Source organism: Eptesicus fuscus, chromosome 12 (assembly GCF_027574615.1).
Source record: "Eptesicus fuscus isolate TK198812 chromosome 12, DD_ASM_mEF_20220401, whole genome shotgun sequence".
In the NCBI taxonomy this organism is placed as follows: domain Eukaryota; kingdom Metazoa; phylum Chordata; class Mammalia; order Chiroptera; family Vespertilionidae; genus Eptesicus; species Eptesicus fuscus.
Window position 1 is genome coordinate 92,532,061 of NC_072484.1, and position 20,179 is coordinate 92,552,239.

Below are 20,179 nucleotides of genomic sequence, written 5' to 3' on the forward strand. Positions count from 1 at the left end.
GCCTCTTCAGAACCCTCACCCTTTTCTTGGCATCAAGTAGCATCAGGATTCGGTGTATGTCATCACCTCTTTCTGGCTGTCTCTTGGGAAAATCCTGGGTCCACCTTCCATGTCAGCTGACCAATCCGGGCGGTCACTCATGGAGAAACACGGGTCGTATCCACAGTAGCCATTTTTGAACTTGTGTAGAGATTAGTAGCCTCAGGCCACAGCCTGCTTCTGATTTAATCATTGCTTTAAGAGTTTTAGAAATACAGCCTTTCCAGAAAAAGGTCATTTTTACTTCCGGACTTTTTCCTAAACGGCTTGAACCAAATGAAGCCAAGGATTGTTGCAATCTAGGACTCCCTCCTTTCCTCCTGGGAACCGCCTGGTCGGGCCGGGCGAGCCCACATCTGGGAGATGCTCGCTGTTTTGCCGGGACAACAGACCCAGCACTAGGCGTTTGCTCTTTGTTTCTTCCATCTCCTCCCTGTTGCTATGACTCCTCTCGCTGCCCAGCCCTGATTCCTTGGCCCCGGTGCCTTGGGCTGGAGAGGCGGGTTATGTAAGGGCTACAGCCTGCGCTTGTGCGTGTGCTGTGGAGGTTGGTGAGACGGTCACTCCCGTGGGAGCTGTGCAGAGCATGTGGGGAGGAGCAGCAGCAGAGTGGGTGACGGGACACGGGGGAGCGCAGTCCTGGGAGCCTTTGAAGTGCCAGACACCCAGCTGCCTGAGTGGAGGCTGAGCCCCTTTGGGAGGCGCGGGCCCCACGGCGTCGGTGACTCTGTGAAGACGTCGCCCGCAGTTTCCCGGCGCCATCAGGGTTCACACCAGGAGGGTTCGATCCGAAGGCCTCGCCCGAGTGGGACCATGTGGTGCTGCAGGACACGGTTGTACCCACAGGGTCCTGTGAAATCTCAGGCCCGTAAACCCAAGTGGGGGGAGCCACGGCGCTCCATTCCAACCCGGAGCCATGTTGTCCGGCTCCTCCTCATCCCGGACAGAGCACAGGAGGAAGGGGGCGGGGCGGGCAGCCTTCCCAGGACCTCACAGGTCAGGGCTGATGGGATTTTCAGGGACGGGATAGGATAGACATTTGTTGGAGGATGGAGGCAACGTGACTTGCATCTATATGACCAAGTGAATTACTTAAAATATGAGAGTAGGTTACGTGGGCCTTGACCGTTTAGCTGACCACCCTTCGCCATCAGCAGCGTTAGGACAGACTTAGTAATAGCACCACATGGACCAAAATGTGCTTATTACTGAACATGGTCATCAGCACTTTTTCTAAAAGGTCACATTTAAAATGTAAGAAAGCATCTCTGGTCTTAACTGACCGCTTTACCATTTGTAGGTCATTTTTTGTGGCATTTTAAAGTTTAAATTTAATTTTTTAAATTTATCTTTATTGTTGAAAGTATTACAGATGTCCCCTCCCCCCTCATACCCCCCCCCAGGTCCTCACCACCCTATTGTCTGTGTCCACCCATGGGTTATGCATATGTGCATATACGTTCTTTGGTTAATCTCTTCCTACCCATCTTCCCCCCTTCCCTCTGAGATTCTCATCGTTTCTGTTATAAGACAGACTAGAGGCCCGGTGCACGAAATTCGTGCATGGGGGGCTAGAGGGAGTGTCCCTCAGCCTGACCTGCACCCTCTCCAATCCAGGAGCCCTCAGGAGATGTCCTACTGTCAGCTTAGGCCTTCTCCCTGTGGTTCTCTGCTCTCTGCGGGGCCTGCCTGCTCCATACCAAGACAACTGCCAAGCAGGCCATGCTGGGTGCTGCCTGCAGGCTGCACTTCACTGCTCCCAGGCCGCTGAGGCTGTGCTGGGTGCTGCCTACTGCTGAGCTTGCCTGTTCCCGGGTCACTGCAGCGATGGCCAAGTAGGCCATGCTGGGAGCTGCCTCCTCCCTACTGTCAGAGGCAATGAGATTAATTTGCATACTCACTCCTGATTGGCTGGTGGGCGTCACGAAGGTACGGCCAATTTGCATGTTTCTCTTTTATTAGTATAGATACCTACCCATTTTTCAGTGTTGGGAGGTATTTTGGTCAGATTTCAATGAGACTAACTTCCATATAGTTGTCCCAGAGACCCTTGTAACTGTTCATTTTAAGCTTATCTCTAGTAACTACACTATTTTCACTAATGTCAACAAAGTATTGATATAGTCAACGGCTACATGTAAAAGTAGGAAAAGGAGTTTAAATTCTACTTATAAAATGTAATCCGTGAAGGACATTGCTTCACGTATCCCAGTGCAAGAAAATCATAGTTTTCCAAGCTCTCGTTAGTATCAGATTTAAAACTTTTTTAAAGTTAAATTCTCTCTCGTAGGAGAAGCACCTTGGTAACTGGTTAGGTACTTGGGGAGAGGCAGTGAGTTTGGGGGATCCCTAGAGAGCAGTTCTCTAAGCTCCTTTGAAGGGCACTAAATAAATGCCTAAACATAGGGCTCTGTGATCTTCCATGTGGCCAGTGCTTTAAAAATGTGTAGGAAGATTCCACAGCGTTCCATAAAAATAGTACTTCTGAATCTTGACTCTTTAATACTCTGGGAGGTCTCCAGAGGCAATAGGATGGCATGTTCGCGTCCACTCTCTCCTGTAAGAAGTCATCGTAGGAACCAACATCAAGAATGCAAGATGTGGTGACCGTTATCCCGCAAGCAAGGACCTGCTTAGTCTTTTGTTTAGAAAAATCTCCTCTTGTTTGTGCACCTCGAGTCCCTAAGGGAAATCCTCTCTAACTGCACCTGACAGTCATAGCTTGGGGTCGGGGGAGGGGTTCTAGTATTTAAACCTACATCCTGGACTAGTTTATTGTCTGTGTACAAGGAAAGCTAGCCCAGATCTTTTGTCTAGTTGACTTGCCTGAACGGAAAGCTCTGATTAAACTCACACCTGCCTACCTTGACTCTCTCCCACCCCATTGCTCACCACGCCCTAAGGCTGTACGGCCGTAGGGAAAGTTGGAAGGACCTATAAAAGTCTAATCCCGCCTATGGCTCAACACCTAAGGACTCTATTCCCCAAAGAGCCTGGTCATTGTTTGAAGCTCTGCTTAAGGAGCGAGCCCCTCAGTCATTCACTTATTGACTCAGCAGTGTGAATAGAACGCTGGCTAAGTGGGATACCAAACGCATGGGGTTCGCAGCTCAATAGAATATTACCTTTCCTCAAGGTAATGTTAATGATGACATTATAAATGATTGAAATGCACTGAATCACAAGGTTTCACGAAAAGACAGAGGTGTGACTGCGCGGACATGCCTGAGAGGGACAAAGGATGGGACGTCTGAGCAGAATCCTGCGTGATGAACCAGTCTCCCAGGAAGGCTCGGGCAGAGGGCGCGCAGGCGGAGCAGAGCGTGTGAGAGACTGCGGGAGGTACTAGGTCATCAGACACCCTGTTTCTAAGGCAGGAGACGCGCTCTGTCCTGAGGACAGTGGGAGGTGTCCTGCAGACTTGAACCCAGGAACAACTAGGAGGACCTTGAGCGGGCTGGAGACGGGTGAGGCGTGAGAGACCACACGCGGGGAAGTATGAGTAGCCCGAGAGATTGCGATGGGCCCAAGTAAGACTGTGGCTGTGGAAGTGGGAGCCGTGGAACTCGGGAATCTTTAGGAATTAGGACCCCGTGGGTGTGGGGATGACAGAGGAAGGAGTCCCAGGTCGCTCCAAGCCTGTCCCTGAGCCCCTTCCACTAGTCCATGGAAAAACCAGTTCTTCCCCACCACGTCCTCATCTCTTCCCCTGCGGCGGCGTGCCTCTTTTCCCGGTTCTCCTCCAAGGTCAGCAGACTCGACTCCACTAGTCCTGCAGACTCGACTCCTGTCATGGTTCCCGCACCCTCACCCCCTCTCCTCTGCGATTGTGCTCTAGCCTGTTCTCACCGGTTCACTCTCTCGTCTACGCCAGGGACTGTCACCAATTGGGGATGCAAAGATACGCTGGGTCCGTCTCAGATTGCTCAGGGTCAGTAGGTAACAGGCGAGAAATCAGTAATCACACGCTCACTGTTATCAGCGCTGTCAGGGACGTGTCTGCAGAGGAGTGGTTCTCAGCATTTTCTCCGCCCGGAACAGAGCTGAGACCTGTGACGCACACTGTCAGTTACCGTGGCTCACCCAGGGGCCCCACGTCTGTGGGCACCACGGCTCCTCTGTCCTCACCAAGGGTCCCTGTGGGTGTGGGCACCCAGGCGGGGCCGTCTTCCCTTGCTCCCTCCGTGAGAACCGTCAGGTGGATGGCTATGGGAGTGACATGGGGAAGGGGTAGCGTGCTCAGTGGGACTGGCGCTCTGTGGGGATGCAGACAGTGATGTGTGAGTGGAACATGGTGGGGTGGGGGGACATGCTAAGGGATGTACCAAGCCTAGTCCTTCCACCCATCCCAGCCCTCGGTCCGGTATAAACATCAGGCAACATAGAAGCCTGTATTAACCAAAAATGGTGGACTTGCTTTGATAAAATGATTGCCTTCCTGGATGTTCTACAATGATAGTTACGAGTTAAGAAAGAGTACGCACCTTCTATTCACTTGACTTCTGGTTATGAAAGCAGATTTGCATGTTTTACCATTTAATCCTCGCGGTGATTCTGTGAGAAAAAATCCTCCTGCTCTACACCCAGAGCTTGAAAGAAGACCTTCCTCTCTGGCTAGTCCAGCCTCACACCTGAGGTTACGTAGCAGCCCCAGTCAGCCCCCTCCGGCTCCGTGAGGTCGCCCCTCTCCTACAGGTCAAACAGCCATGTGGACGGAGGCCCGTGCCTTGTTGTTCACCCTGTCCCCAGGGCGATAGAGTCGACTGCACGGGGCCACAGGGCACTTCCCCCTCAGGATACCCAGAGTTCAATGGTTGGATGAAGAAGAGAGAGTTCCTTCAGGTGAGGAAGGTGTAATTGATGCGGTTGTTTAATGCTTTGGGATCGTTTATGTCAGCACACTGGGAAGGGGCATAGCGGAAGCTAGTATTTACATAAATAATAGATTTGTTGCTTTATTTATAGCATCAAGCTCTTAGATTTACTGAGGAACGGAGTCGTAAGTGTATCTTTTCTCATCTGTGATGTTAAACATTAAAATACTGTGTCCTCTCAAACTTGCCTTGAGCCCTAGTTTATGACAAAGTGAAAATATTTTTTTAATTCATGTGTTCTCAAATCAGTCCTTCACTGGCCACAGGCAGGCCCACAGTGTATCCAGTAGTGCGTCAAAGGCACAGCTCCCTTCGATAGCACAGGTTGCAGGGGTCAGGGAAAAGCTGATGTCTTCTGAAGGGAGTTTTAATTTCTCCTAAAGACCTTCCCAGTGACCTGTTTCCAGAATATTTTGATTTGATAGGAAATAAGGAAGGAAAGGGTGGAGAGGAAGAGGCGGGAGGGAGGGAAAAGAATAGAAAAGAAATTGCATTTCTTTGGAAGATCCATAGACCTCAATGAACATGAAGCAGATGGCAGACATGAGTGAACTGTGATCAGAAACTTGAGCTGTACCCGGTTCCAGGCCACAGGACGACCCACCCTGGCGCCCCCTCTCCGGGCTCCATCAGGATAGCTAAGCAGGGCATAAATAAGTCCTGTGCAGTAATTACGCTGGGTCCATGTGTGCTGCACACGCGTACATGCCCGCCTAATTGAATCGAGCGTTTAATCCCAGGATTCATTATCTATTTCCCTATCGAAGGCTTTTTCCCATTTATATTTAGCACCCAGCTGTCCCCTCCTCCAAATGGTCAACTGCAGGCCTGTAAAAGCCTGGCCCTTGGCCTCCAAACCCTCGCTTTGTGCAGCAGTTTCCTCCGTGGGGCAGCTGGCCGTTGGTGTGACCTGCCTCGGGCCTAGATGGTTCGAGAGGAGAGAAGGCTGCCTGGAGGGGACGGAGCCCAGCCCTCCCGCAGGCGCTCCAGGCGGAGCCGCGTGGCGCTGTCGGGATGGGCCCTGCCTCCTGTGGTCGTCAGCTGAGCCACGGGAAGATAGTTACTGTGCTTGCTGGAAGTCATTGATAGAGAAATTCTTTCTGCACGGAAGAGTACAAACAGAGTGTTTATCTGAAGATGGATTTGTTTTAATTTGGCATTGATGTATTTGATACCTGGTAGGATCAAACAAAACAGAATCAAAGGCAGAAGTACAAGCAGCCTGCCTCTCCGAGTGCGGGCCTCAGTTACAGACATAAAATCTCGGGACTGGAGCGCTCAAATTTATTTGTACTGATGTTTGTTTAAAGATCAATATTAAATAAATTGGTCTGGAAGCTATAGTCATAAAGCAGCTGTCGAACTAATGTAATCCCACAATGCCATTTTGTCTGCTGCTCGAAACCTGGTTAGCTGTGTACTTCTAATAACTGAGTGGAAATCCACTGGAAATGAAAATAGCCGAACTGGATTTTCTGAGCTTGGACTAGATTGCAATGGAATGGGATGGGAATCTGTGTGTGTGTGTGTGTGTGTGTGTGTGTGTGTGTGTGTGTATGATCCCTCTCAGGGTGATAATTGGTTTTTATGGCCAAGTATCCAGGGTTCGTATACCCTAAAACCTTCTTACACAATATATAAAGACGCCTCTTTAGACTGTGATTACACCTTAGTGTAAAAGACACAGCTCAAGCCCGTGTTTTCACTTGTTTTGTTAATTGTTGCTGTTTTGCTTGCTGTTGGCATCGGCTAGTTGCTCTTGATCGGTGTCTTTGCAGTTGTTTTGTTAACTGGGCACTGGTATGTACTGACGCCTTTAAAAACCTCTAGTTTTAGAATGGCCCTGCTCTGGAATCTGAAGATTCAGAAGGAGAAAACCCGAGCAGAAGGAATTGTGGTCAGGTATCCTCTACATGTGATGCCTGTGTAATCTTACTCCCACTGTCTTGGTCACATAGTTTCCAACCAGTTTTGTTTTGTTCTGTTTTTTACTTACACATCAGATGTGTCCCCTGCTATCAGGAGCGTAGAATCTGGTTATGAGCTGGGGACAAGGCATACGTGCAAAGAGGATCACAACGCAGTGTCACACGGATTAAAAGTCACATGAGAGGGTACTTGTAGGGACACTAACGGGCTGGACTCTGTGGAACCACGGAGACCGCAGAGGCGGTGGGTGTGCCTGGGCCTGGGGCCGTGGGACTGTTTTGATGTGGGAAGGGAGAATCGGAGAAGGACGTGCACGACTTCCTTGAGCTCTTCAAGGTGGATTAGCTACGGGTAAGCTGGCCAAGTAGCAAGGGTTATCCAAGTGGAAGTTGTTTTTAAAAGGTGTTTTTTATAAACCCAGATGATGGAGTGATTAATTGTCTTTTTTTTAGAGAAACCAAAATCATGGCATAAAATAGTCCCCTATTTCATATCTTTCTCTTTCTCTCTCCTGCCCATGGAGCTTCCCGCCCATGTTCTTTATATCTAAACCCTGTTTGTGCCCCAAAGGACCAGGAGATACAAACAGTAAGAAGGGCATTTTCATAAATGACGCCGCTGGCAATTGGGAGATTAAGCAACGTTTTGTGATGTCCTAAAATTGCTAACAACTCCTCCCTTGCTGGGAGGGCTGGAGAGCATGGCGGGAAATGGGTGCTGGAGGCAGGTGAACGGGTGTAAATCCAATCCCTTCCATTCGCTGGCTGTGTGACCTGGGCGAGTGACTGACCCTTTCAAAGACTCGGTCTCTTCATCCATAAAATGGGGACAATAGTGGTAGCCAACCGATAGGGTTACTTTAAGGGGCGGGGGAACAATTTACCACCATAACTCGTACACACTTAAGGTTACATTTATAAGTGGTAACTCTTACAATCGTCTCCCTTTCTCACTGTTTCCATGTTGTCATGCCTAAAGGGTCAGAAGCAGTTTCATTTCCACCGTCTCTCTCTGCCCACAGCAGCAAGTGCTGCGTGCCCTGTACAGTTTTCAGAAGAACTGCAGAGTCTCAGAAGGAGCTTAAGCATTAGAAGGGAATGTAACAGACCAGGTTATTAATTTGGAAAAAATAAATCAAACCTGAGGGGAAGCTGGAATTCACAACGCTCTTTGTGTTTCTGAAAGTCCTGAGAGCGCATTTTAAATCCCTGTAATGTAGGCAAGCATTGTCTCTTTAGCTTTTTTTAAATTTTATTTTATTATTATTTCTTTAATATATTTTTTCATTTATTTCAGAGAGGGAGAGAGAGATAGACACCTCAGTGATGAGAGAGAATCATGGATCTGCTGCCTCCTGCACGCCCCACACTGGGGATCGAGCCCGCTACCTGGGCCTGTGCCCTGACCGGGAATTGAACCCTGACCTCCTGGTTCACAGGTGGATGCTCACCCACTGAGCCACGCCTGCGGGCTCTTTTGGACTCTTCACCAGGAAACTTAAAAGTTAAACCAGGAAGTTCTTAAACGTTTTGCCCCTTCTCCAAAAGCAGCAGTGGCGCCCCACAGTGTGGGAAGTCAGTTTCTTCGGGGCCTTTGAGCTCATGGAGTGCGTGGTTCAGGCTCAAGTGGAGTGGAACCTGCCCGCAAGCTCTCCTGCTGTTGGAATGTGGGCCAGGCGGTGGCAGCTCGTGGGGGTGGGAGAGGGTTGTGTTTTGGTTGAGTTTTTCTTTGTTTGCTGCTGTTTTGCCATGAGTTTTGCCCATTATCCAGGGTTAAGAAATGTGCATTGATGATACCAAAGAGGCCTAGGAAATTAGGTTGTGGTCTTTGTTTTAAAGTCTACACCAGGCGTCCTCAAACTACGGCCTGCGGGCCACATGCGGGTGTTTTTGCCGTTTTGTCTTTTTACTTCAAAATAAGATCTGTGCAGTGTGCATAGGAATTTGTTCCTAGTTTTTTTTTTAAACTATAGTCCGGCCCTCCAACGGTCTGAGGGACAGTGAACGGGCCCCCTGTTTAAAAAGTTTGAAGACCCCTGGTCTACACCCTCAGGAATTCAGGACTCTCATTCTTTCAATAATATTGATGTAGCCCAACCGGCATGGCTCAGTGGTTGAGCATAGACCTATGAACCAGGAGGTCACCGTTCGATTCCCAGTCAGGGCACATGCCCAGGTTGGGGTTGCAGGCTTGATCCCCAGTAGGGGGCGTGCAGGAGGCCGCTGATCAGTGATTCTCTTTTATCATTGATATTTCTGTCTCCCTCTCCCCTCCTCTCTGAAATCAATAAAAATATATACATTTCAAAATATATATTGGTGTAAATGTTTGGGGAAACTCCTGGATGCCAACAAAAGGGGGAGCCGTGGCAAAGTGGGGTCCCCCTTCTGCAGGAGAGCGTGCGTTGTGTGGCTGAGAGAAAGCATGATGGACAACGGCCAAGAAGCTCTGTGTGATGCGCAAGCTCCAGTGTGGTTACAGACGTCAAGGTTAGCGTCACGCACAGGGTAGGAAGCTCGTCCACACGCAGGGACACGGGTGGGCTTGTTCAGCTCAAGGGGGCAGGCTTGGAGGAGGTCTCCCGACGGCCAGGCAGCCAGCAGCCTGCATGCGGGCCTTGCTCACGTGTGGATCACTTAAAGGGGAGGGAGCTCTTTGTTCCCCACGGCGGGGTAACTGGGTTTTGTGTGACAGGAACAGGGCGTGGCCCCACCGTGGGGTTTCCTGGGCAGTGTGTGGGGACCTAGACGGCTAGGCTGTTCGTCCAGGAGGATTCGGAAGGGACTCCCTCCCCTGTTCCCCTGCTCATCAAAGGCTCCCTTGGAAACCTGCCGATGTTTTCCTTTGAGTAGCTTCACTAACCACCCTCTCGCCTCCACTTCAGGTGTTTCCGCGTGGCCTCCTTGGACTTGATTGTTTTCCCTTGCAACCCTTCAGGGCAGCGAGGTGGCAGTCGCATCTCTTACTGGGGCTGCTCCTGTCGCTCCCGAATGTTTCCAGTATCCAGAAGCGATGTTCGGTGGCATCTTGATTTCACATCTTTCAAGAGCCATCGGTGTGTATCCAGTTTATCTATTTCTCCTTTCCTTAATAAAGACGTAAACCTTAGAATTGGGGCTGATTGTGCTGAATTATTACTGGAAGATAGATTCATCAAACCTCGCAGCTGTAGGAGACGGCTTCCTAATGAAGTTCCCCATCAGAGGGAAGGGCCTAATTCTGATTTGGCGAAGGTAATGAACTTCTCCTTTCCTGGTGTGAGGAGCGGCATGGGGCGGCTACGAGAGGAGCGGGAGAGTGCGCTCGCAGGAGCATTATGCAGAATGTCTTTTGTCTCCTTTTGCTGGGACATATTAAATTTTCAATGTGGTCTCTGTAACATAAAATTATGATAATGGCTTTCGGCCCACTGCGAAGGCAGCTTGCTGGTCCTACGCCTGTGTGTCTGGCTCCAGCACCGGGGTACACTGTGGGAGTTGCCTTTTCTATTAACAAACCTCTAGATACCTAATGATGAATTTTCTTTCACCAAATGTTCTCCTTTTGTCTAAAATACAAGCATTTTCTAAATTGCTTTTGAGAAAAACAAGAGAGGCAGAGAGGTCCGCGGTACTAACAAGGGAGACTGAAACAAAGCGAGGGTCTCCGTCAGCATCCTCGTTGTAATTATAAACCAGCCAGAAGGTTGTCCCGCGTCCTCGGGAAAATACTTACCATCTTGTTGGTGTAACCGATGGCGTCATTTAGCGAGAGGACAAAGTGCGCAGTTGCCTCATGAAATGCGTGTTCCTTCCAGTCGTGTGAAATGTGATGGTTGAATTCCTTATAGGCAGTTGTAGCAACTCCAATATCTACTGGTCCTTCCCATGGGGGCAAAAAGTGTTTCTTCTTTTCCTTTAAACATGTTTAAGGAAGAGAAATGTATAAAATAATAGAACTCTTAGTTTCTTCTTAGTTAGCATATTGACAGAAAATATCTTAAAGCTTTGGGAAGAATTTCACATGCTCTATATTTCACGTTACTGCTAATTTAAAATGAGGGTACTTCTCCAGAAAAATGAAGGTTACTTTTGAAATTGTCTCCGCTGATGGCTATTAAACTGCACCAGCCTTGCTCGCATCACCCTTGGAGCTCGGATTTTAATTCTTCTGGGGGCCAGTTTACAAGATGGAAGAGAAAATGCATCTTGTCGCGTTATAGTCGCACACTTGAGTTTTCATCTCTTTATTCCTGAAGGCAGAAATACCTTCCTGAAACAGGACACTGGCTTCTTGGTCATTATGACCGACCTCGTCTTTATTATCAGCTGGACATAAGAATACATGTTCGTTTAAGATGTCACAGTTATAGGGGAATTGCCGCTAGTATGATGTCACAGAGCATGGAGAGTATATTTGCAGGAAAACTAGCTGTGGGGAAATCACTCTTGAATGCCATGTGGGAAATGCTGGCGGAGACCCTGCGTGCAGAAAGCATGATGTAGAGGACGTGTTGACACTGACTGTGCCATTGCAGGGTTTTGTGAGAGCCGTGCTTAGTAAGGTCCTGGTTCCTCGTATGTCCCCTTGTGTCGGGGGACAGGCAACACCAAGGGTTTCTGCGCATCTGTTGGCAACACGTGGACATGTCTAGCAGGTGTGGCGTGTGTTTGCAGGCGGACTGATGCCTTAGGAACTGCATTGCCATCCGTGATTCGAATAGATGATTAGAGTTGCGTTTAAACACCACCTGAAGGACGCCGGGGGGAGGGTCTCTGGAAGGAGCTGCTCCTGCGTGTTAGTGTGGGACCAGCAGGGACCGCTGCAGAGTGGCGCTGACGGAGGCGCCTGCCCCTCCTTACGCTGCTCGGGAAAGAAGAGCTGCTGCGGAGCGGAGCGTCTGCGGAAACCTAGACAGCAACCCCGGCCTGTGGGTTAACACGGAGGGCGGTGTTGTGTCAGGTCGCCTCCAGCTCTGTCCCTCTGGGCCTTGCTGTCTAAGACGCGGAAGCCACGTCTGTCCCATGAAGGGCCTGCCCGCCTCGTCCGCAAAGCAGAATCCGAGACCCCCTGGCGCAGGCCGAGGGGAGGCCCGGGTGCGAGTCCGGGTGTGTGTCAGTTACCAGCCGGGCCTCCATGGAAGGCTGCCAGGCCCAGGCCAGGAAAACGACCTTACTCCAAGGTTTTCCTTGGGTGGGAAGTCTTTTCTGAATTTGGGTAACAATGGCAACGGCTTCCTCGTTTTTATTATCATTAATTCAAAAGTGGGGAGTGACTTGTGTGAGTAGCCCCGGGGCTGTGCCGGTGAGTGGCCTGCGCCTGGGAGGGTAAGAGGACTGGGCAGGACGAGGAAATCCCGTCGGTCGAGTTGGGACGGTGTCGGTCTGGTTCATTTGATGAAGTGCTTGCCTGTGTGACTGCTCCGCTCCTGCAGCCAAAAAAAAAAAGAAGAAAAAAGAAAAGAAAGGATCTTTTTGGTCCAAGCTCATTCCTCCATATGTTCTTGGCGGTGGGATGGGGAGGTGATGGAGAGCCGGAGTGGGGGGTGATGGAAAGCCCGGATGGGGGGAGGGTGATAGAGACCCTGGGGTGGGGGGTGATGGAGAGCCCGGATGGGGGGAGGGTGATGGTGGGGAGGTGATGGTGGGGGGGTGATGGAGAGCCCTTTAGGAAAAGCGCTTAGTGTTCTAGGCAGCACACGATGTTTGCCGAGCAGAAGGCCGTTCGTGGCAGCACGTTCCATGCTTTTGCCCTTCATGCCGTGTCTGTGTGTTAGCAGCTACGGCAGACGGGCACAGAGGAGCGAGAGCCGGCGTCGGGCGGTATTGTCTTGGAGAGGGTCAGGCCCTGTAATGGGAACGCGGCCCCTTTTATTTACACTCATTAGAGCACGTTGCTGAGAAACCTGGGAACACAGTCCCTACTCGCAGATAACAAGGGAGGCTTTAAATTAACTGCGCCCCAGACTCCGGACAACAAAGGCTCTCCGGGGAGCAGCCCGGGGACCCAGTCAGGTGACCGGCAAGCGCCCAGCCTCGCAGACCCCGTGTAAATCCCGGCCGAGGGGCACACGGGGCCAGTCCCTGCCAAAGGGCGGTAAGTCATTTGCTCCATCGTCCTGCCAAACAGAAGGCTTTCCTTCAGTCTCGGAGACAGGAAGGGGGCGGGGGGGGGGGAGGACAGAATTCACCTTTCTTTGCCCGAAGAAGGACGCCCCCGGGACCTCCTCACTCAGAGGGAACATCTCATGGCCCACGGCCCCCCTAAGCCGGGGACGCTGCTCTGTCACCAGGCCCTGCCTTCTGCCCAGGGCTTGGGCCTGGCCAGCACCCCAGGCCTTTTGTGCTCTTCACACATGAACACACCTGTTCCTGAAACCTCTCTGTGACACAAACATGTAATTTCTCAATCACTGGCCAGAGGGTGCTGAGCCAGGAATTGTTTGATTCCAGTCAAAACGGGCCGAGCAGCTGGGCGGCCCTCAGGGCAAGGGCTTGTGGTCGCCCGGAGCCGGACCCGTCATTGCTGGGGCCCCTCATGCTCAAGCTCCCGGCGAGGAGTCGGGTGGAGGCGCAGTCCAGCTTGCGGGTCCTCCGAGGAGAGGACGGAGCGGAGAAGCTAGGGCCTTGGCCAAGTCTGACTCTGCCCATCTCTCCGTGTGCACGGCTGGGTCCCTGCTCGGCCCCCCTCGGCCTCCGTGTGCACAGGGAGCCCTGCCGCAGCCAAACCCACCGTGTGTGCACCGGGCCCGGGGCCTCCGCGCCCTGCACCAGGATTCCGTGGGGATACAGCGGGGCCACGTCTTACAGGACCCGCCTGTCACTCCCACCCCAGCGGCAGGGCCTTCGCCCCTCCGCCTCCCCATGTGGTGGGAAGTGTCGCCTGTGTTGTGTCCCCGGCTTGTGCCTCTCCCGGACGATGGGACGGAGCCGGTGCTGGCGGCTGTGCTGACTGGCGCGTTTCCCGTGCTCCGCGTGTGAACAAAAGCCCGCGTGTCAGTTTTAACCGTTTCAGCTGAATTCCCCGGGCGCTCTTAACAAACGCAGAACCCTCCGCCACGGCTCACCTGACAGCTCCCCGCGTCCTTGCTCACTTAGAGTGACTGTCATCCCCGTCAGAAAGTTCCCGTTGCCTCCGACAATATAATCTGCTGCTTTGTTCTGCTTTATCGCGTTCGTGGCAACGCCGTCTTCACAAGCGATGTTCCTGCTTCGTGCTGGCTGCTGTCCTCGTTCCTCCGAGTGTCGGGTGGGATCGGAAAGGGCGACTAAGGAGAGACTGTCTGCCCGTTCCGTCCGGGACAGACGGGAATCGGGGGGTTAGCATTTGATGGAGCGAACCAGATGTCAGTTAGGAGCCGCTGCCACGGCCCCTTTCACCCAAGGACCCACTTCCACCAGAGCCCAGGCAGGCGCTGAGGACAGACACGCGGTGACAGAAACGACGTGGGCTCTGGGACGAACCGGGGCTGGCGTAGTGGCTCTCCGTGTGACAGGCGGTCACTTAGCATGCCTGGCCTCAGTGGTCTCATCTGAGAAAGGGGCGTGTGAAGGTCAAAGGCAGTGACTCTGTGACGAAGGCTCTCAGAGACGCAGCTCCCTCCCATTTCGGTCTTGCCTTCCGGGAAGGTTCTGGACTGAGACCCAGCGCCCCCCTGGGACAGCGTCCCTCCAGGGATTTGGTGGACATCGCCTTTCCCAGACTCCTTTGCTCTTAAGAACTTCTGGTCGCTTTGTACGACTGGCTTGGGAGAGGCACATGGGACCTGGACCGTCACGTGGATTCCTCCTGCGAGAGGAGAGAGGCTGCGTCCCGTGTTCAGAGACATGTCGTAAGAGCCAGACGCAGCCGTCCGGGACACTGCTCGCACTTGACCTGAAAGGGCTCTCGGATGCCTTCGGCCTGTTCCATGGCCAGACGGTGGGGGTCATGGGTCGTGTGCTAGGGGGGAGGCAGCAGGCCCCCCCAGGCAGCTGGTCACCAGCTCGTTCTGTGGACGTGAGGTCGGGTCAGTCCTCTTTGCTCAACCTCAGGCCTCAGTTTCTTGTTGTGGTTTGTTTTGTTTTGTTTTTAATTGGCCAATTTCATGGGAAGGGCAACTTATTTATATATATATTGACTGCAGAGAGGAAGGGAGAGGGAGAGGGAGAGAGAGAGAGAAACATCAATGATGAGAGAGAATCATGGACCGGCTGCCTCCTGCACGCCCCTTCCTGGGGATCAAGCCCACAACCCGGGCCTGTGCCCTGACGGGAATCGAACCGTGACCACCTGGTTCATAGGTTGACGCTCACCACTGGGCCACACCGGCCGGGCTCTCCTTGTGTTAAATCGAGGCCTTGTGATCACAATGTCAGAGGTCTGAAAGCTTTCACAGGCCACTATGACTTTGTGGTCAGACCTTTCCTTTCCTCTCGCTGAAAGACAGACCACAGGCTCCTCAGCCGATGCCGCGTCCATACAACCAGCCCTCTCTTCTGCTTCCCTGCGCCCGCCCTGCCCCGCCCTCACGCTCAGCGCCCGCCGATTTCCCTGGCCTCACTCGCCTGCTTAATGGCCCGTCTCCTGCGCCACCTCTCCCATCGGCTGGAAGGCAGGCACAGATTGCGCCTATAAAATCAGAATGTGACTCAGGGCTCTCTCCCTCTTCCCGATGTTGAATCTCAGTCACGTTCCAGTGTTTCCTTTCCTCCGCACGTTCTTAGTGATGCGCTCTGGCGGCCTGGGCTTGATGCTGAGATGCTGAGAGTCCATGCCCTGGAGGAGCCCAGTTGTTTTGCGACCAGAGGAGGTGACCCCCCAGAGGGTCATCCCCGAGCTGGGAGTCGGGGGAACCTCGTGAGAAAGGCTGGGTTGCTGGTACCCGTCTCCCGGAAAGCCCCAGGCACAGCTGCGTGTCTGATCTAGCAGAGGGTCCTGTGCCCGTGGGTGAGGGTGTCTGTGTGGAAAGGCTTAAGAGGAGAGGCCTGGGGCATAGACCACCTGTAAAGTAGAGGCACTGAACACGGTCTCAAAAGAAGGAAACCCTCAGCACCCCACTCAGGGAGAAGGGTTTCTTTAATCCTCACCAAGGATGTGTTTGGGGGTTTGTTTGTTTTTTAATATATTTTTATTGATTTCAGAGAGGAAGAGAGAGAGAGAGAAACATCCATGATGAGAGAGAATCATGGACCGGCTGCCTCCTGCACACCCCACCACTGGGGATTGAGCCCAAAACCCGGGCCTGTGCCCTGACCGGGAATCGAACCCTGACCTCCTGGTTCATAGGTTAATGCTCAACCCCTGAGCTGTGCCAGCCCGGCATGTTTGTTTTTATTGGTTTTTAGGGAGAAAGAGAGAGACATCTGTTGCTTCCTGTAGGCTCCCGAGCTGGTGGAACCTGCAGCCTGGGGTGTGCCCTGTCGGGGATGTTGCCCACGGCCTTTTGATGTTCAGGACGAGACTCCAACCACCTGGGCCCCTGGCCGGGGCGAGAGGGTTTTTAATGCTTTTGATGAAGTGCACTGCGTACAGCACCCTGGGCTTGGGGTCAGGTACCCTCAGGATCCAGCCCTGACTGCCACGTGCAGCAACCACGGGGCGGCCTCCCCCCTCTCCAGGACTCGGCTCCTCCTCTGTCTCACGAAGAGACCACGCCATGCTTGCCCCAGTTCTCGCCAGAGCGGTGGGGCTGGGTCCACGGATGCTGTGTGGGGCGCACGGGCACGCGCACTCAGTCCATCTGCTGTCTGTTAGGATGGTAGATGGGATGGGAAGGAGGAGGGGATGGGCTTCTTTGCCTGGTGCTTCCTCGGAGCCCATCCGATCAGCCATCCCAGGGACATCCTGAGGCCACCCTCCCTACCTGGGATCGTCTGCCTAGCGTGCAGGCTGGGGCTGAACGTGGTCATTCAAGTGAGGTGGCCGTTGCGGGCAGGCAGGTCCTGGTAATGCGGGGAGGGCTGCCAGAGGGGTCCTGCAAAGAGGCAGGAGCAGAGCTGACCGGGCAGCCAATTCCAAGTCTCGACCCTACGGGCAGCGGCCCCCTTTGCCCGAGGCCACGCTGTGGGGCAGGGTTTACAGGGGCCTTCTCCAGCACGCACAGCGGTTGGGCTGTGTGTGCGTGTGTGTGTATGTGTATGTGTATGTGTGTGTGTGCATGTGTGTGTGTGTGTGTGTGGGTAGGTGTTCCAAGGAAGGCTCTTTGCACTCAGGCCGAAAGCAGTGGCGTTTCCAGGGAGGACCTTTGCAAGCCCAGGGCTAGGTTTGGGCTGTTTTAGGAAGACACGGGTCTTTCAATTAGGTTTGAAAAGCACCCGAAAGGGAGCATGTGTTTGTATCACTGTAGCCCGCTCTGCGCTGGACTGGGGATGGGGACTGGGAGTCAGGGAAGGCAGAGAGGACCCTTCTGGGAGGTCAGAGGTCACAGCAGGAGCTCCAGCCTCCTGCCTCATTTTCCACAGGATTGTGGGCACCCTGCCCCCTCCAACAACCACTCTCCTAGGCTCCCCTGGCGTGCACGGGCGTCCGCTTGCTCGCACAGCTAGGGTTGGTATTGGGACTTTCCACTTGGAATTGAACATTGTGGGCTGGTCTGTTGGCTCAGAGAATATTTCAGGGTGACCTAATAGATGCCAATGGTGAGACCCGAAATCCAGGGATCTGGCTCGAGCGCCCAGGCCTCTGTTGTCAGCGACGAAACACCAGTCCTGGTGGCTCAGGACGTGGACTCGCGGGTGAGAACCGCCTGGCCCACGTCCTGCCTCTGCCCTCCCAGCTGTGGCCCTGGGTGAGTCGCTCGTCCTCTTTGAGCCCGAGCTTCTCCTTGGGTGGAAGTCATGGTGATCATTGGTACTCCTCATCACACCGCACAGAGCTTCCGTGAGCGGGAAGTGAAACCATGTCTGCAAGAGCGAGAGCAGCGCCGCCAGAGTGACCTCCCCGCGTGTTAGATCGATGGTGGTGGTTAGGCTGTTAATACTTCGCGTCTCCGACGCTTCGTTTCCTTACCTGGAAAATGAACGGGTTGAAGGCGGCGATTAGAAGATTCCTGCATCTCCGATGTTTATTAAATGATGGATGTCAAATACTGACTTCACAGAAGTATTTTAACAGATGGACACGAGCCTGATTTTACCAAGTCCCTCTGCCCTGTCTGCATTTACGGGGGAGAAGTGAGACCTTCCTTTCTAAGGAAACTGACTGGATGCCAGGAAAAGAACACACTTCTTATATCTTTAGGAAATTCACGGGTCACTTCTTTTTAAAATATGTATATGTTTATGTGAAAGAAATCAAAAGGAAAATTTCTGTCTGTCTACTTTGATATTCTCTGATTTCGGGGTCAGTAGCAATTGTATTCTTTGCTGCATAGAATCTTTCCAACCCTTCATGGTTTCTAACAAGGTCCTGCAGTTGTTTACCGGTTCTGTGAAACGCAATATTGACTGAGCTGACATCTGTGTTCAAAGCACCAAGGGGCAGGGTATTGTTCAGGTCCGTACGTCACAACTAGTGCAGCAACTGGCCTTCCCGTGATTAAAGCTGCCTTTCCCTTTAACGACTCTCCGAAGACACAGGAAATGGAATTTCCCTGCACCTTTCCCGGTCTCCGCAATCAGCCCCTCCTCGGGTGTGCGCCTGTGTACCTTCATCAGCACGGAGCCCCAGGGGCCCACACACTCCGTCCAAATTAGCTGCGCTCCCGCCAGGGACAGCGCCAGGATTCCTCCGCGGCCCCCGGTTGTGTGGTGCTGCTTCCTCTTGGAGCAAAATCATATCTTTAATTGCAGGGAGTTTTTTCATTACCTGTTAATTGATAAATCACGCTCACGCCTGCTGCCTAGCGGACCTGGTCGGAGGCGGCCCTGGCCCGGCCCCATGTCCTTCCACCCGACAGAGAGGACAGAGCGGGGCCAGAGAGAGGCCACACGCAGGGGGGTCCCTGAGCAGCAGCCTCCAGGAGCTGCCTAAAGACGAAAAAACCAAAACAAGACAAAAAATATATATAAAATAAAATAAAACAAATAAGCCACTTAAAACGCTTTTCGTCCCTCCCCCCACCTCTCATCATCCTTGCCCTTTTATCCAGTGTCTACGCGCAGCCGCCGAGGCCCTGCCTTGGGAAGCACAGTAAGAACCTGAGTGGAGAGAAATGGTTTCACTGATAATTCCCCGCCGTGTCATTGTCGGCGCTTCCTGCCAGCTGACCTTGCAGGCTGGGCTCCTGTCAGGTTGCTGAGGGAAACCGGCTCTGGCCTGTCCTTCAGGAAGTCTTACAGGACAGAGGGGTGTGTGCGTGGCCTTGTGGCCCCTCGTTATGGGGCCGCACATTCTGCGTGTCCAGTGGCACCAGGCACCCCTCCCCACCCCCAGCTCGGGTCTGCCTGCCTCTCCTTTAGTGAGAGCTGGGAGATGGAGAAATGGCTACAAACTGTTGAGCTGGAATTGTGAGCTTGATGGATGTCATCGCAACGTGGCTGGATCCCTCGGGGCGGGGCCGGGGAGGGGGCTGGCCGGGCTGGTGACATCGAAAGGCATGCGGGGCTTTATCTCCGGATGTCAGTCTCTCTCTGTGCAGAGGGGCTGAGGGGGAGCCTGCAGCCCCCACGCACCAGGGCTGTTTCAGGGTGAGGGTGCAGACAGCCCCTCGCTCCTGTCCCGGGCCCTCTCCCCGTCCCCCGTCTTTCTGGACCGATTGCCTGCAGTGTGGGCAGGCAGAGGGAGCAGGCGGGACTCTGTGTTCATCACGACGTCCACAGCGCAGGCAAAAGGTACCTGCTCGTTATGAATGGGACGTAGCACACCATTGATTTATGTCCAGGTCCTTCCCAGGTAATTAGAGGCCATCGATCTGCCAGGCGGGCGCTGCGGCGGGTGTGCTCTGCAAACCTCACGCCGCCTCCACCTGGCGACTGCAGCCTTTAAAGATGTACCACAGCCCGGCCGGCGTGCCTCAGGGGTTGAGCATCGTCCTATGAGCCAGGAGGTCATGGTTCGATTCCTGGTCAGGGCACGTGTCCGGGTTGTGGGCTCGATCCCCAATGTGGGGCGTGCAGGAGGCAGCCGATCAATGATTCTCTCTCATCATTAATATTCCTCTCTCTTTCTCTCCTTCCTCCCTCCCTTCCTCTCTGAAATCAATAAAAATATATTTTAAAAAATAAACGAAGATGTAGAACGGCGTCTTCCCTTAGCCCCTTTCCTTCGGCCACAGGGAGAGGCGGAGATGAGGATGGTCCCAAGTCTTGGGGACACATCTGGACACCCTTTGCAGGCCACCTGCAGACCTTGTCCTGCAAGGTGACCTTGGGTGACAGGTGCAAGGTAAGGCGGCTTCCTGTCGGCGGCCGCTACTGTAGGCCACGGCCACGAGACAG

General features: G+C 53.1%; 1 protein-coding gene across 4 annotated transcripts in view; it reads left to right on the forward strand.

Moving 5' to 3' along the window:
* ZNF521 (zinc finger protein 521) overlaps nucleotides 1-20,179 on the forward strand; it is a 275,000-nt gene that overhangs the window by 192,741 nt on the left and 62,080 nt on the right. Inside the window, exon 6 of one of the 4 annotated variants that reach the window (XM_054723975.1) lies at nucleotides 9,727-9,923. The exons of the other annotated variants lie outside the window; for them this stretch is intronic. Within the exon in view, the coding sequence (XP_054579950.1) occupies nucleotides 9,727-9,755 (29 nt within the window). The 3' untranslated portion in view covers nucleotides 9,756-9,923. Of the gene's footprint in view, nucleotides 1-9,726; nucleotides 9,924-20,179 lie in introns of those variants that run through there. 4 annotated transcript variants of the gene reach the window in all.